The 14,982-nt window shown below is 38.4% G+C and overlaps 1 protein-coding gene and 1 pseudogene across 1 annotated transcript; one reads left to right on the top strand and one right to left on the bottom strand.

Moving 5' to 3' along the window:
• The first annotated feature begins 789 nt into the window (after positions 1–789).
• LOC133952048 (diablo IAP-binding mitochondrial protein-like) lies at positions 790–14,911 on the top strand. Its single transcript, XM_062386321.1, is given in 7 exon segments — positions 790–827; positions 1,764–1,896; positions 2,367–2,395; positions 14,277–14,370; positions 14,618–14,660; positions 14,663–14,727; positions 14,819–14,911. Coding segments are annotated over 7 exon segments (495 nt in total).
• Positions 3,083–3,946, bottom strand: LOC133951951 (odorant receptor 131-2-like; annotated as a pseudogene).
• Positions 14,912–14,982: the final 71 nt, after the last annotated feature.

Below are 14,982 nucleotides of genomic sequence, written 5' to 3' on the forward strand. Positions count from 1 at the left end.
CACTGATGGACCTTGACCTTGGAGTTCACCTCTAATCTCTTTGGAAGTTGTTCTGGGCTCTTTGGTTACCATTCGTATTATCCGTCTCTTCATTTTGTCATAAATTTTCCTCAGGCGGCCCAGTCCAGGGAGGTTGGCTACAGTCCCGTGGACCTTAAACTTTTTAATAATATGTGCCACTGTAGTCAGATGAACATCACACTCCTTGGAGATGGTCTTATTGCATTTACCTTTAACATGCTGGTCGAAAATTTCCTTTCTAATCTCCTGACACAACTCTGCCCTTAGCTTTCTGTGGTCCATGTTCCTTGTGGTACACACCATGATACCAAACAGCACAGTGACTACTTTTCACCCTTTAAATAGGCAGACAGACTGATAACAAGTTTGAAGAGACCTGCGATGCTAATTAGAGGACACACTTTAGTTTAACATGTCCCTACTGTCAAATTATTTTCAATCTTTTCTAGGGGTACCATCATTTTTGTCCAGGCTATTTTCATTAAGTTGTTTTTTTAATGATTCTATTGAGCCAAAATTCAAAAGAAATGTCTGATTTTGATTAGTTAATTTTCAGGAAATTTTTATTTATTATTAATTTTGTCAGTTTCAAGTTATTTCAGTGACCATTGTGGATTTGTCTTTCTTTAACGGAAGGGTACCAAAAATGTTGTCCATGTGTATATTATATTATAATATATTTGACCAGGAGGGGGCACCAGTTTTCAATGTTCACCATCAGGCGGAACCTTTGCTCACTCAGCGAGGACTTTATTGTGACGGACCAACATGGCCGCGGTCAGGAGGGGAGCCGCCTACTTCCTCAGGTGAGATGTTTATGTCAGACAGATCCAGTTAAACAAACTGAATCAACAATGAACTGTTAATATCACAGTGAAATATCTGCATCTCAAATGTCACGAGCTATTGTTGACTCTAATGCGGGAGAACGAGAAGGTTTAGTTTGATAACAGCGCGCGGACGACGGAGCTGACTCCTCACATCTGTCTTCATTCGCTTTACATCGTCATTACTGTGTTTATTGTTGTTAGAGAATCGTACACAAGAGGATCAATAATAAATATATTACACGTCTTTGTCCCTATATGACGATTTAGTGTTACCTTCGTGTTCTATTCTAACTCACTCCGAGTCACATGGCAACTTCCTGATTGAAGTCAGACACAAATACAATCCTGTAAATGAAGAGACAGCTGATGTAAACAAACACAAATAGGGAAGTGAGTCACCACTGGATATTCTTTGAGGGAAGGAGGAATTATTTTACCATTTTTGTAAATACTGGGTATGTAGAGGGAACAGAACTGGAATGTTTGGGGGAGATACATAGAAGTCCGTTAAATTCACCATTTTTTAGACACTATAGCAGGCATCTTTCAATATTTTCTGACAGGTTACAGACTAATTCATGAATTGATCTATAGCAAATATTATTCAGCAGACAAATTCAAATGGATGTAACAGCTTTATAACTTGTTTAACTATCAACAAATGGAAATCAGCCACAAATTACATTACAGCCCTAATACCATGTTCTTACTGTATAATTAAAATGATGACTGTGTTCCTCATTAAACATTTAAGATAAGCTGTGTTTGATGCGTCTAAATGTTCATATTATATCAATACTTTATTTGGTCATAGTTCATTCTCCTTTGATGACAAATGGAAACCTTTCAATTTCTCTCATCATACAATGAAATATGATGATGAATCCCTAATCCAATAAAATGTCTCTTCAGGAGTTCTGCTCGGGTCCTGTTCAACTATAAAAATACCACAGTGCATAAACCGAGGAAATAGACAAATGTTCTTTACACAAGTTTGGCGTCTTTGGCCGTGGGCGGTGGGCTGTGTGCTGTACCTTTCAAACAGGTGAGTCTGTCACCGGCCAGAAACAGATGCATGTAAGAAAGACTACAGTCATATACAGAATTCAACTGACAGGACACATTTATCTTCTGTATTTTTTGCAGTGGTAGAGGTAAATACAAGCAAAACTTTAGTACATCGTGAGGTATCATAGCCTATATTTTAGACTTCATTTATTTGACGGTTACTTGTAACTTTGCCGTGTAATATTTTCACATGAATGCGTCAGCAATAAAAATCCCTTAATGTAATATACATATACATATAATACATAAAATACAACACTGACAAATGTGCACTTTTTAAAATGTTAAGTACATTTTCCTAAAAGTGTCTTTGTAATTTTACCTAAATTAGGTGAAAGTGTATCTATTTTCCTCTGTATTGAACTGATACTTTAAGGACCAGAGTGATTCTTAAACCACTAGTTTGTCCTGACTTTTTTTGTGTTTCCCTCCGTGTCTGTGCTGCAGGTTGAACAGCTCTCTCATGACTCTCTGATCAGACGAGCAGCAACAGTTCAACCACTTTTCTCTCACAGGCCACCTTAGCTCTCATAGACGCCATCGATGAGTATTCAAAAGTAAGTCTTTTGGTCAACAGTTTTTTCCTTATTAAATTCCTATGTATGTTAACATCTTTTGTTATATGTGTATATATAAACCAATATCTGTCAGTTTCTAAACTTAAAATAGTTCAGGGGTTGAAAGCAGAGCAGGTGAGGGTCGAGTCTAAACGTCACCCCAAAAAAACAATATTTATAACTATATATATAATTCAACACTTATTTAATTGATAGATAAGCAGTTTTGAGAGTTGTGTTTTTATTTCAGAAAGAAGATCTGTTTGACTTTGGCTTTCACTCGTAATACATGACAGGGGAAATTAAAAGTCAAATCGGAATTTATCAACTACAGTTAAAGATTTTCCATTTTCCTGAAAACTTTTGATGTGCTCTTCTGTCACACTAGTTGGCGTTTGATTAACCTGTAAACTGTGCAAGTTCTCTCTATGTTTGTGAACAGGCTGTGAACGAACTCAATGCTCTGAGAAAAAGAAAATACCTGACATCACTGGGAAAACATTTCTTTATTTTAAAATAACAATAATCAAGCCACAGACGCAATAAAAAAACTAAAAAAATTCACAATGTGACATCATGACAATTTGTTAATCCATACAAATCTGATCAGTTTTTCTTACGCAAACAACAGAGAGCTAATCTTTTCAGGGCATGACAAAACATTTCATCCCTGAGGCCATAAATGAGAGGAGACAGACATCTTGGAGCCAAAATAAAAGTTATGTAATTAAAGAACCTGACCTTGATAAATAAAATGAGATTGATTTTAAACACAGCAGCTTCCATGAAACGACACCACAGCTGGAAGAGACACAGGAGGGGAGAGCGTGGCCTAGGGGATAGAGCGGGTGCTCTGCAACAATAAGGTTGCCGGTTCGAATCCCACTCTATCCCATCTGCATGCCTAAGTGTCCTTGGCAAGATACTGAACCCCTAGATGGCCCCTCATAAAATGATGAGTGTTCTAAAAATGTAAGTCGCTTTGGATAAAAGCGTCAGGTAAATGTAATGTAAAGGAGAAGCTGGAAAGCGTGAAGCACAACAGTTCTGAGTCCTCTCCATGTGGACTTTTTGTCCTCTCCCGATGCAGCTTTTGCCGCTCTCATTATCTTCACATAGGAAAACACGATTGTGATGCACATGATCAGGAAGTAAAACTGACTTATCGCTGATCTCAGGTGACCCTGTCACCTGTGGATAATGACGTTCTTTTCCAATAAGGCACAACCACATTTGTTTCGTAAAGCGATAGTAAATCAAAATGAGTAGGATGTCAGTCACGAATAAAAACAGACAGTCGGACATTAGCGTGACAGCAAATAAGATGTAGTGCATTGTGGTGTAGAAAACATCCTTGGAGAAAAAGGTTGTAATTAGCAGAAGGTTAATGCAGAGAAAAAGGACGACAAAGACCTGAATCAACATGATCTTATCATTCAGCTTGTACTCTGTGGTGATGTTAGCAGCCATTTTTCTGTCTGTCACAACCAAATGTAAAAAGCCTTCAGACACCGCCACACTTCATTCAGCTCTAAAACCAGATGCAGGACTTCCGGTCGGAACACTGTCAAGATGGTCGCATAGCGAGAGAGCTCCCGATTGAGCCAGAGCTATTAGAGAAATACCCCCATACAAAACAAATAAATAATTTTGCAAAAAGTGTAGAGAAAGGGGAGAAAAAGTAATACCACCACTTTGAGCAGTAAACGTCGTCTGAAGACGGGGTTGAGAAAGACGGGCACAGCAACAATTAGCAGCTAACAGGGGTGAGTTACAAGCAACGTGGTGCAGTGTGGAGAAATGGCCGACTCTGAACTGATTCTGCGAAGTAAGAGAGTTTCGCCAAGAAAACAAAGAACAATTAGGGACAAGAAGAAATAGTTAAGGCGAATGCCAAATTGGACGAGGCGGAAGGGCGAATTGGGATAGCCGAAGACAGGATCCAAAACACCGAAGAAGTCATCACGGCCATGCTCCAGCTACACACCAAGCTGGAGGACAAGTTGCTGGGTCTGGAAAGCCGCTCCAGGCGTAAGAACATAAGGATCTATGGGGTGCCGGAGGGATCTGAGAAGGAATCAATCACAATGATCTAATTTGTTGAAAATCTACTCGCGAAGGTCTCGAGCTGACTAACGACATGCCCGACCTGCAGATTGATAGAGCTCATCGGTCTCTGGGACCGCAGCCGCCGGCGGACGCGCCGCCACTCTCCATTGTAATCAAGTGTCTAAGCTTTTAAACAAAAGACACATTACTCCGCAAAACATGGCAGAAGAAGGGGTTTGCCTGGCAAGCAAACCACATAAACCTGGACTACGACTACCCACCTCTAATACTCAAGAAACGTAAACATTTTCTTGAATATTTGGATAAGTGAAGTGGGGATTGTTGACGTGTGGAGAGAGATAAACCCCGACGAGCCAAGACTACTCACATTACTCGCACGCTTACAATGTTTACTCGCTCATCGATTACTTTTTTATGCTTAAAGGAGATTTTTTTAGGGTGGATAACTGTGAAATAGGACCCAGTACTATTTCAGATCACGGTCCCATCAATATGTCAATCTATCTGATTAATAATAAGAAATGTACTCTCTGGAGACTGAACTCAAGTATTCTGAGCAACCCAATTATTAAAGATAAACTGAAAAGAGAAAATTGAATTATTAATTGAATAATTGAATTCAATTAATTTAATTATATTTGGAAAATAATGATAATGAGGAAGTGACCCCACCCATTCTCTGGGATGCATTAAAAGCAGTGTTGAGGGTCAAAATAATAGCCATCTCCTCATATGAGAAGAAAATTAGGCAGCAAAAACTAAAACTAACTAAAAGTATACAGAAAGAACATGCAAAGTCTGTCAAAGATGACAACAAATGTAAGATTATAAAATTAAAAAAATAAATAGATAAAATAAATACTCAGGAAATAAAAGAAAAGCTCCTTTTTACAAAGCAACAATACTATGAGACAGGTGGGAAATCACTGAAACTTTTATCATATAGGTTAAGAAAACAACAAGCAGACAAAACTATATATAAAATAAGAAACTCAGTAACGAATGTAATAGAAACTCCCCACTCTCTCCCATCTGCATGCCGAAGTGTCCTTGGCAAGACACTGAACCCCTAAATGGCCCCTCATGAATGTTGAGTGTAGTAATTGTATGTCGCTTTGGACAAAAGCGTCAGCTAAATGACATCTAATGTAATGTAATGTAGTCAAGAGAAAATACAACAATGCTTCCGAGAATACTATCAAAAATTATAATCTCAACCATAGACAAATAACGACAAACAAATCGATGCCTTCTTGTCCCAGGTAAGCCTTCCAAAGATCACTGATGAACAAAATGAAAAATTAACATCTAAAATAACAAAAGAAGAAATTCAATTGGCAATCAGGAAGATGAAAAGGGGGAAGTCTCCAGGGACAGATGGTTTTCCCACATAATGGTACAAAACAATGCAAGATCAACTAATTCCAAAACTATTAAAAAGATCCAAATGGGTTTTGGAAAACAAAAGCACCCCCCCCTCATGGAGGGAGGCGGTGATTTCGACCATACCTAAAGAGGGGAAAGACAAATTGGAATGTGGGAATTACCGTCCTGTAAGTCTTTTAAACAACGACTATAAACTATTCACCTCCATATTATCTAAACGAATAGAATTGATACTACCAGTATTAATACATGAGGAACAGACTGGCTTTGTCAGAAAAAGACAGACCCAAGATAACATCAGGAAAACACTGCACGTTATGAGACAAGTCACACAACAAAGACTGGAGACGTTGATAGTAAGTTTGGATGAAATTGATGAAATTGCTAGAGGAATTTGGAATTCTGTGGCAAGGGAAAAAGGCCAGAATTAAATTCAAAACGCTGCAATTAAGAAAATAAAAGGGTGGGATGGGCCTTCCCTGCTTACAGGAATACTACTATGCAGCCCAATTAAGGCCGCTAGTTTGCCTGTGTTCACCATCATACATTGCAGCATGGAGGGAAATTGAAGGAACGATGGTAAAAGGTATTTCAATAACAGCTCTACTAAATGATAACAAACTACAAAGAGAACAGGAGATCCCAGAAGACTCTATAACGGGCAGTTTCTTGAAGTCCCAGCAGGAAATAGCCAAAATTTGCAACAGAGAAGCTGTGGAGGAGCTGCGTGACTGCCTTGATAACACTGACTGGGACATTTTTAGAACTGCTTCTAACAGCCTGGACGAATATACAGATGCTGTGACGTCCTACATCAGCTTCTGTGAAGACAGATATATTCCGACACGCACCAGTGTGTGTTATAACAACGACAAGCCCTGGTTCACAGCAAAGCTCAAAAAGCTTCGTTTGGAGAAGGAGGTGGCCTTCAAGAGTGGGGACATGGATAGGTTCCGACTGATTAAATACTCGTTTGGCAAGGAGATTAAGTTAAAAAGTTAAAGTTAAAGTAGCTTTATTGTCAATTTCTTAACATGTTCAGAACATACAAGGAATCGATACAACGTTTCCCACTCTCCCACAGTGAGACATATAAAGTGCACAGGCACAACAGATAACACAAGACATTTCCTAATACTAAGTAAACATACAGAATTTTTTAAGTACAGCAGCATAAGGTTCTCTAAACGTAGTGATTAAAGTGTTAAAGTGCAAACAGTACAAGAGACAGTTTGTTGCAGAAGTAAACATACAGAATTTTTTAAGTACAGCAGCATAAGGTTCTCTAAAAGTGTAAACGTATTGATTTAAGTGATAAAGTGCAAACAGTACAAGAAGTACAAGAGACAGTCTTAGGAATTTAAATTCTAGATGGTATTTGGGTCTGACTGAAACTATTTGCAACTAAAGGGGGGGGGGAGCATGATCAGTTGATCAGTTTGAACCATATATAAGGCCTTTATTCAAATGATTTATAAATAACCCTTGCTGCATATTGTTAATAATGAATCTTATAATTGTTAAACCATTATTCCCTTAGAGTCATTCACAAATATATTTCAAGCAGCTGTCTGATAAGTTCTGGAGGTCGGACAGAGTGACTTTATTGACATCGTTTTGTCTCGTTGTTTTGGTTTCGAAGATCCTAATGTTTACATCAACAGGACATTGTTTGAATATAGCAGGAACATCATATTCCTTTCTCCAATGGCCCACATGGCTTCAGCTGTGTCAAGGCCTTTCATGAGGCTTAGGAATAAGAAAGGAATAAGAAAGATCTATATGAGTGAGATGTTTCAATTCAGTAATATCTTGCTCTGAGATGAATAATAGAATGTAAAACTTGGGGGGTAAAGAAAGTAGGGGAAGAGATGTGGGAATAGAAAGATTTTGTACGTGCACAACAGGAGGAATGGAAGGGAGATAAGAATGTTTGGGAGTCTGAAAGCCATCTTGGGAAGGCCAAACACTTTATAGCTTGCAACTGGCATTGACCACATAAGGAGGCTTGGTTGTTTGTTTCTATGTCGGGTTGTTTGTTTTTTACTATTGCTTCATTCAGAAGTAATAAATTCTAATTAAATTGTTAAAATTATACTTTTTAGGCACAAATTTGTGGTTTCAGATTTTTCAAATATATCCAATCCATTAGAGGAAAGGAGAAAAGGTTTAGGCCTCCAAATTTCTACATAAAATCAGATCATTTAATATCTTATTTTTTACCCGACAGCAGGGATAATAGTAGACACCAGTTTAATACTTCACAATTTATTAATTTGATTCGTAATATAACTTCAAGGATGAGTGATTAACCAACCTTGCAAAATCACATTAGTGTGTCCTTTAAAAGTCCATCTCTGAGTACAGTCAAAATTTTATGTTTTTTGATTTTTCTTTCTTTGTTTTTTTATATTTATTAGCCATTTACACCCTTGAAATGTGTCATCCTCAACTGTGGTTTTGTGACAATGAAACGACAATTGTTTTTGTTTTTTAGTATGGATAACTTGATTCTCTGATACAATGAGCCCTGTAAAGCTAGACAGAGCTGGTCTGCTTTGTTCTGCTCGAGTTTGATGAGAAGGGAAAATCTATCTGTCCTTTTCGGAATATAAATCAAAACTCCACCCTTTTTTATTTTGTATCTTTATTCTGCAACAATTTATGTTGAAACAATCATCGATTATGTCTGTAAGCATAATCGAACAACTGTTTCATATCAACTGAAAGCAAAGGATAATTGTTTCAAAAGAGGGATTCATGTTTGAGTCTTGTTGAAATGCTCTAATACTGACTTTTAGTTTTTAGAGCTGAAGTCATTCATGTGCTTGCGATGAACCAAATCAGTCATATGAGGATGAGAAATTCAACCTAAACTTTAATATTAATTCTGTGCTGCCTGAAATTATCAAAATACTACAATTTAGACCTTTTGAATGAATACTTTTGCCATTTTGGCCTCCATACAACAACTGGTTGCTGATAAAGGGTATTACACCTGGGGAAAACTAAAGATATTAAAGCTCAGGTTACAACTGGTTTGACATCATTGGATTTGCTTGTTTAATTGTATAATAAATTAGGTTTTATTTAATATTTTATTAAGTTTGTTTTGTTTTATTTTTGTCTTTGTTTTTAATTTTAATTTTAATTTTAATTTTAATTTTAATTTTAATTTTAATTTTAATTTTAATTTTAATTTTAATTTTAATTTTAATTTTAGTTTTAATTTGGATTTATGTTTATATTTTGAATTAGAAGTTTGAGTCTGATTCTGATTTTAACTTTTTACAGACGGAAATACACACCCCTAACCATTACACCACGACCAACACCGACCAACCAAAATACACACACATTCATCGACATGTCACAGCGCTACAAAAACATGAAGTGGCTGAAGTAGAGGATCTGGGTTATTCTGAGTCTGTCCCTTCTTCTTGGAATACTGATAAGTGTGCTGTTCTGGAGGTAGCATCATTGACAGGCTGAAGAAAAATAAATAATAACCTGTCAAAAAACAGTGTGTTTTATCCCGAAAGATGGCCGCTGTCCAGACCCCCACCACCCTGCTGCAGCTTCTCTCAGCTGGAAGACGCAGCCTGCGAGGACGAACGTCAAATCCAGAGTCTACGAGAGATAAGTATCGATCTTCAGTCACGTGCTGATATTGCTCTCGAACAGTTGCACCAGTGCAGAGCTTCTATCGCAGAGAACGAGGAGAGTAGAGACCAACTGAGACGGGATGTGATGAACGGCAAACGCCAGCCCAACCAAACTCAGGACGCAGCAGAAAACCACAGGAAAGAGAGTATAGAGCTGCAACGCAACCTCAGTGAGGTCAGCAAAGAGCGGGACACTCTCAGACAATCAAACATCCAACTGAGAGAAAGTCTGCGAAGTGCAGACACCGAAAGAATCAGTATGAAGCGACAGTGTGAGGAGGAGGTGGCTGAGCTAAGCAACAACCTCAGAGAAGTGGAAAAAATCACTACTGGAAGTTCGGACAGAACTCCAAGAGCTGCAGGCTCGTCGGTCAGGGGAGGAGCCCCTTAATCAGATGGCTGCCATATTAGGATTACATTTGGAAATAGCAGGCGCAGTAGTACAGGCTAGGAACATCGAAAGAGACAATCAAACCATGCCTCCATTCACTCAACCCCCTCCATTCAGACCAAGAGGGGGGTACGGCCGTGGTCAGTATAGAGGTCAAATAAGAGGAAACCCCAATACTGGATGCTACATATGCGGCCAATCTGAACATTGTGTCCGAGACTGCCATTATGAGGGACCACCACCTAACCCTAACACTAACCCCTACAGAGGGCCAGGCCCCCATCGCTGAGGACCCCCAGGACGGGGCCGAGGAAGAAGCATGCCCCCCGCACCCAGACCAGATGCCAACTGCCGCCTTGGCAACGGCTATGACCAATGAAGTTGCCCAGTGTCCACAGAAGGTCACGTTATAACCCCAATTAGACCCCATAGTGACCTTTTAAAACGAATAGATAGTCCATCCCCTTATCATGTATAAATACAGCCCAATACCCACTTTTAAACAAAACCCTCCCCGCCATTGAATTAGGAAAAAACAGTCACCTGGATCATAGGTGACATTATAGCCATATTTTTATATGTCACCCCCTACAAAGTCAACTCGGACCACGGCATCACTGCAGTTATGAACTTTAAAGCAATTACCTTTACACCGGCCCCGACAAACCAAAATCGCTCAGGTGCTCAAACACCCTGACATCACCTGAAGGATCAAAACCCATCAACATGGCCAATGGAATGATATCGGACACACACGCCCCACATAACTCTTAGGCCCTCTCCCAAGAAGAGATCAAACTCAGAGAAGATCTCCAATCCAAACTAGCCCAGATATTTATCAACCAGGCCCCTGGACCCACACACACCAGTAGGAAACAGACTCAGAAGAACATAGAAATACTTTGATGGCATCAACATATGACAGCTCTGGTAGAGAACCTAGTACACGGATATGATACATGTAATTCACACAACACTAAAAGACCATACAAATGCCCATGGGCCGTTTCCCTGTTTCTGATGCGCCAATCAAAGCGCTGACCACCAAGTACAGGGCAATGTAGAATAGGAGTTTGATTCACCCTCCATGTATCTATTGTAAGACTCTTGTAAGCCTAAAAATAAATATGTTTCACCACTTAAAGAGGAATAAATCTGAATCCAATTCAAGGACCATAGGTCTAAAACACTTTAACTCATAGCGTGTTTCATCTTAAATGCAAAGCACAAACCTTAATACAAGCCCTTTGTTTACACTTTATTGAATGCCATATCTATAAAGAAGGTTTTTATTTTTTGGTTTCACCAATTATCTTAACATCCAATGCTCTTAATTTGAAAGGTGTTGTTAAGCTCTACTTATGTTTTTATTATTTTATCATGAAAGAAAAGTGTGTCAGAATAACTTTTATTTAATCTGTTTCAGCTGTCGACTCTAAAACGGTTTGTTGAATCTCATTTCTAACACGTTTTTCCTGTGTATGTGATTCTTGTGGTACTACAGGGCAATTTGAAGTCAAAGCTTCTGAATTATCATGTATAGAAGCAGTCAGATGATTTTTGGAGAATGGTTTGAACACAAATACTCAAACGCTGTCATATCTGCTGCTTATTGAAATTTAGCTTGTTGATCATTTAATATTTCATGAAATGCCAAGAGAACATTTTGCTTAGCAACTATCAGAGTAGTAGTAGCGTCACGGAGAGCGGCTTCTTGTCACTTCCTGGATTTCTGTGCCAAGAGGCGTGGACATGCCTGTGCACCAAGAAGGGAGAACCAAATTGATTTGCGGTGACTCCCCTTCAATCTTTCATAACCAATCATATTAAATCTACTGTTATAACTATATCAAACCCTTTTGTTCGGGGCCATTATTAACTACCTATTGCTAACTTAATTAGCCTAGACTGTGATAATTGTCCATAGCTATGTTGTTCAACTTTCATTGCATCTCAATAAATATTTAAATTGGACCAGTCCGGCTCTTCTCATATTTAGAATAAACCAACACGCCTGACAGCAGCTAGTAAGAAATGTATCACGAGGCAATGGTTAAAAGTGGACCCTCCCACCATTGATGAATGGATTGAAATTCTGTATGAGATTTATGTTATGGAAAAGATCTCTTTTTCCCTCAAGGTCTAGAAAGACATTTTTTATAAGACCTGGACCAAATGAACTGGGTATGTAAAACCTGTTGGATCTGATTTTATTTGAATATACTTGTGTTTTGTGTGATCCTCCTTCTTTTGATGTGATGTGCGCTCCCTGGTTGAGTTCTTATTACCTCTGTTATTGTTCCTAGATGAAGTAATTTAGGTCCATAAAACAAAACCCCAGAAAGGCTGTATGAACAAAATCACCCAAACTTACTACATACATTATTTCTTATGACCTTGACAGACTAAAGCTGTATGTAATGTATGTGATGGAAATGTGCCTTTCTAAATAAAAAGAGAATTAAAAAAAAAAAAAAACAGATGCAGAACTCAACAAGGGATGATCTCTATTTGAATCAACAGGTATCAAACACAATTATACATTATTTTAGTACGTCGTAAAAAGAGAAAATGATTAGAAGGAGCAATAAGAGCACAAGACCCTGTTTACCCAGCCATCCCTGGAGTGAAGGTGTTCAGCCGAACTCTGTGCAGCCTTCTGAGCAGGAACTGTGTGTGAGGGCTTTATACCGGCAACTATAACACAACGTCATATGAACGTTAAATCACCTCAAAGTCACGAGCAACAACATTAACCAACAACACACCTCATAGGCACATAGCTATAGTTACTCACTTTGTCCGTTGGAGGGATTCACACTCAAAACATAATTCAGTAATGGCGACTTCATGTGTTTCAACTATTTACATGTGTCTTTATTAAATAAGTTAAATGTAAAGGTTCACATTTAAGATAATACTTGTTTGATTTTACACCAGGAGCGCTGCAACATGAGCATCTCTTCCACCACACATTGAATTGTTGTTGGTGCTGGTCTTTGATTGGAACCTGGGATTGAACCAGGAACCTTCAGTTCTTCAGTCGGCAACTATTTCGGGCAACTTTCATTAAAAGTTGAGGTGATTGATGTAATAATGCTTTTTAGCATCACAACAAACAACCCCTTTGTCACATTGTTACTTTTGTCATGTTCTCAGTTGATACATTATTATACATATTGGTTATATCCTGTAATATAGGGGTCTTCAAGGTTTTTCAGGCGAATGACCCTCAAACTGGTGGAGAGATGGAGCAGGGACCCCATACTATATATATTCTATAAAGTTGTGTTTTATATTAAACTGGGCCTAATGCCATGTATAAACATAGCTACCCTGTTATTGTGCATTCAATACTAAACTATTCAAATATTACACAGGTTCATATATTCATGTTTTTAATTTAAACATTTGCAATGTACAGGATGACCATGCCACTGCCATTCATAAACATACATCTTGCATACAACAATGAGCTATTAAAATAATTCACAGATTCATGTTTTTATTTTAAACATACATGTAGAAGAGACAGTAAATCCTCAAGCCATCTGTGGATGGTCAAACCCGAATGGGTAGCACACAACTTATCTAACCTTGGATGGATGAAGGTTGTCAGGCAGATGGTCATATCAGCCTCACAATATGTTGGATGCATGTTAATGTCTATTTAAAGGCTTTTCAATTCGTGGGGAAAAAAATTGGTTGGAAAATAAAGAAAAAAATATAAAAAAAAAAAAATTGTCTCAACCAAAAATGTTGCGACCCCCCTGCAGTACTTCCATGGACCCCCAGGGGTCCGGACCCCCTGTTGAAGACCTCTGCTGTAATTTATAGCCACGCTGAGCGTTGGCAAATGCACAGATCTGATTTCCTCTTGTTTTCACAGATTTAACACTGCACGGACACTTTCATTATCTTAGCGTAGGAAAACACAATGGGGATTCTCATGATCAGAAAGTAACGCTGACCAATGGCATACCTGATTTGAGCCTGCTGCATGTAGATGAACAGCCCCTCAGAGGAAACCCTGTGTTGTTTGTAGAAGCTCAGATGTACTGATATTGACTGTGAGAGAATAAACCAGAGCACATAGCTGAGGCCTTGAATGAGGAGCAAGTTCATGGTGAGGAGGAAGTGCATGGTGACGAAGAGTAATACGTGTGAACAGAGTGTACACAGATGACCACATGTAAAAAATTATACACAACCAGATTTGTTAATAGCAAAATGTTGATGGAGGAAAAGTGCGATGAAAACCTGAACTAAAATGAGTCTGTTATTAAACCAGACGAGCAGCATCTCTGGTTACAGACAGTTCAAACACTTTTCTTTCACAGGCCACCTTAGCTCTTATTGATGCCATCACTGAGTATTCAAAAGTAAGTCTTCATCCTATGCTCAACAGTTTTTTCCTTGTTGAAGTCCTATGTATGTTTACATGTTTTGTTTTATGTGTATATATAAACTAATATCTGTCAGTTTCTAAACTTAAAATGTTTCAGGGGTTAAAAGCAGAGCAGGTGAGGGTCGAGTCTATACGTCACCCCAATTTATCAATTACAGTTAAAAAATAATTGGTGCTTGATTTAAATGTAAACTGTGCACATTCTCTCTATTTGTCAACAGGCTGTGCACAAACGCAATGCTCTGCAAAGAAAATACGTGACATCACTGGTAAACTGACTAAAGACGAGGAGGATTCAATCTGGCAGGTGGCCATTGGCCAGCGGGCAGAGGCTAGTTCATTTATGATGTTTATAGATAGTCACTCTGTAAATATCACACCAGGCCTGTTTGATGTTTTTATAATTCTCTCTATAATGTCAGGTTAATGACAGACAGGATGAATTGCAGTCTGCGTTTAAAACAATGTTTGCAAATATTGTCTGCAAAAATACAAGTAGTGGGATTGGATGTTAAATAATCAACATTTTCATTGTCATATCCATCTGAATTTTTCTTTAACGTTTTTTTTTTTATTAAAAAATATC

This window comes from Platichthys flesus, chromosome 4, assembly GCF_949316205.1.
Source record: "Platichthys flesus chromosome 4, fPlaFle2.1, whole genome shotgun sequence".
Taxonomy (NCBI): Eukaryota; Metazoa; Chordata; class Actinopteri; order Pleuronectiformes; family Pleuronectidae; genus Platichthys; species Platichthys flesus.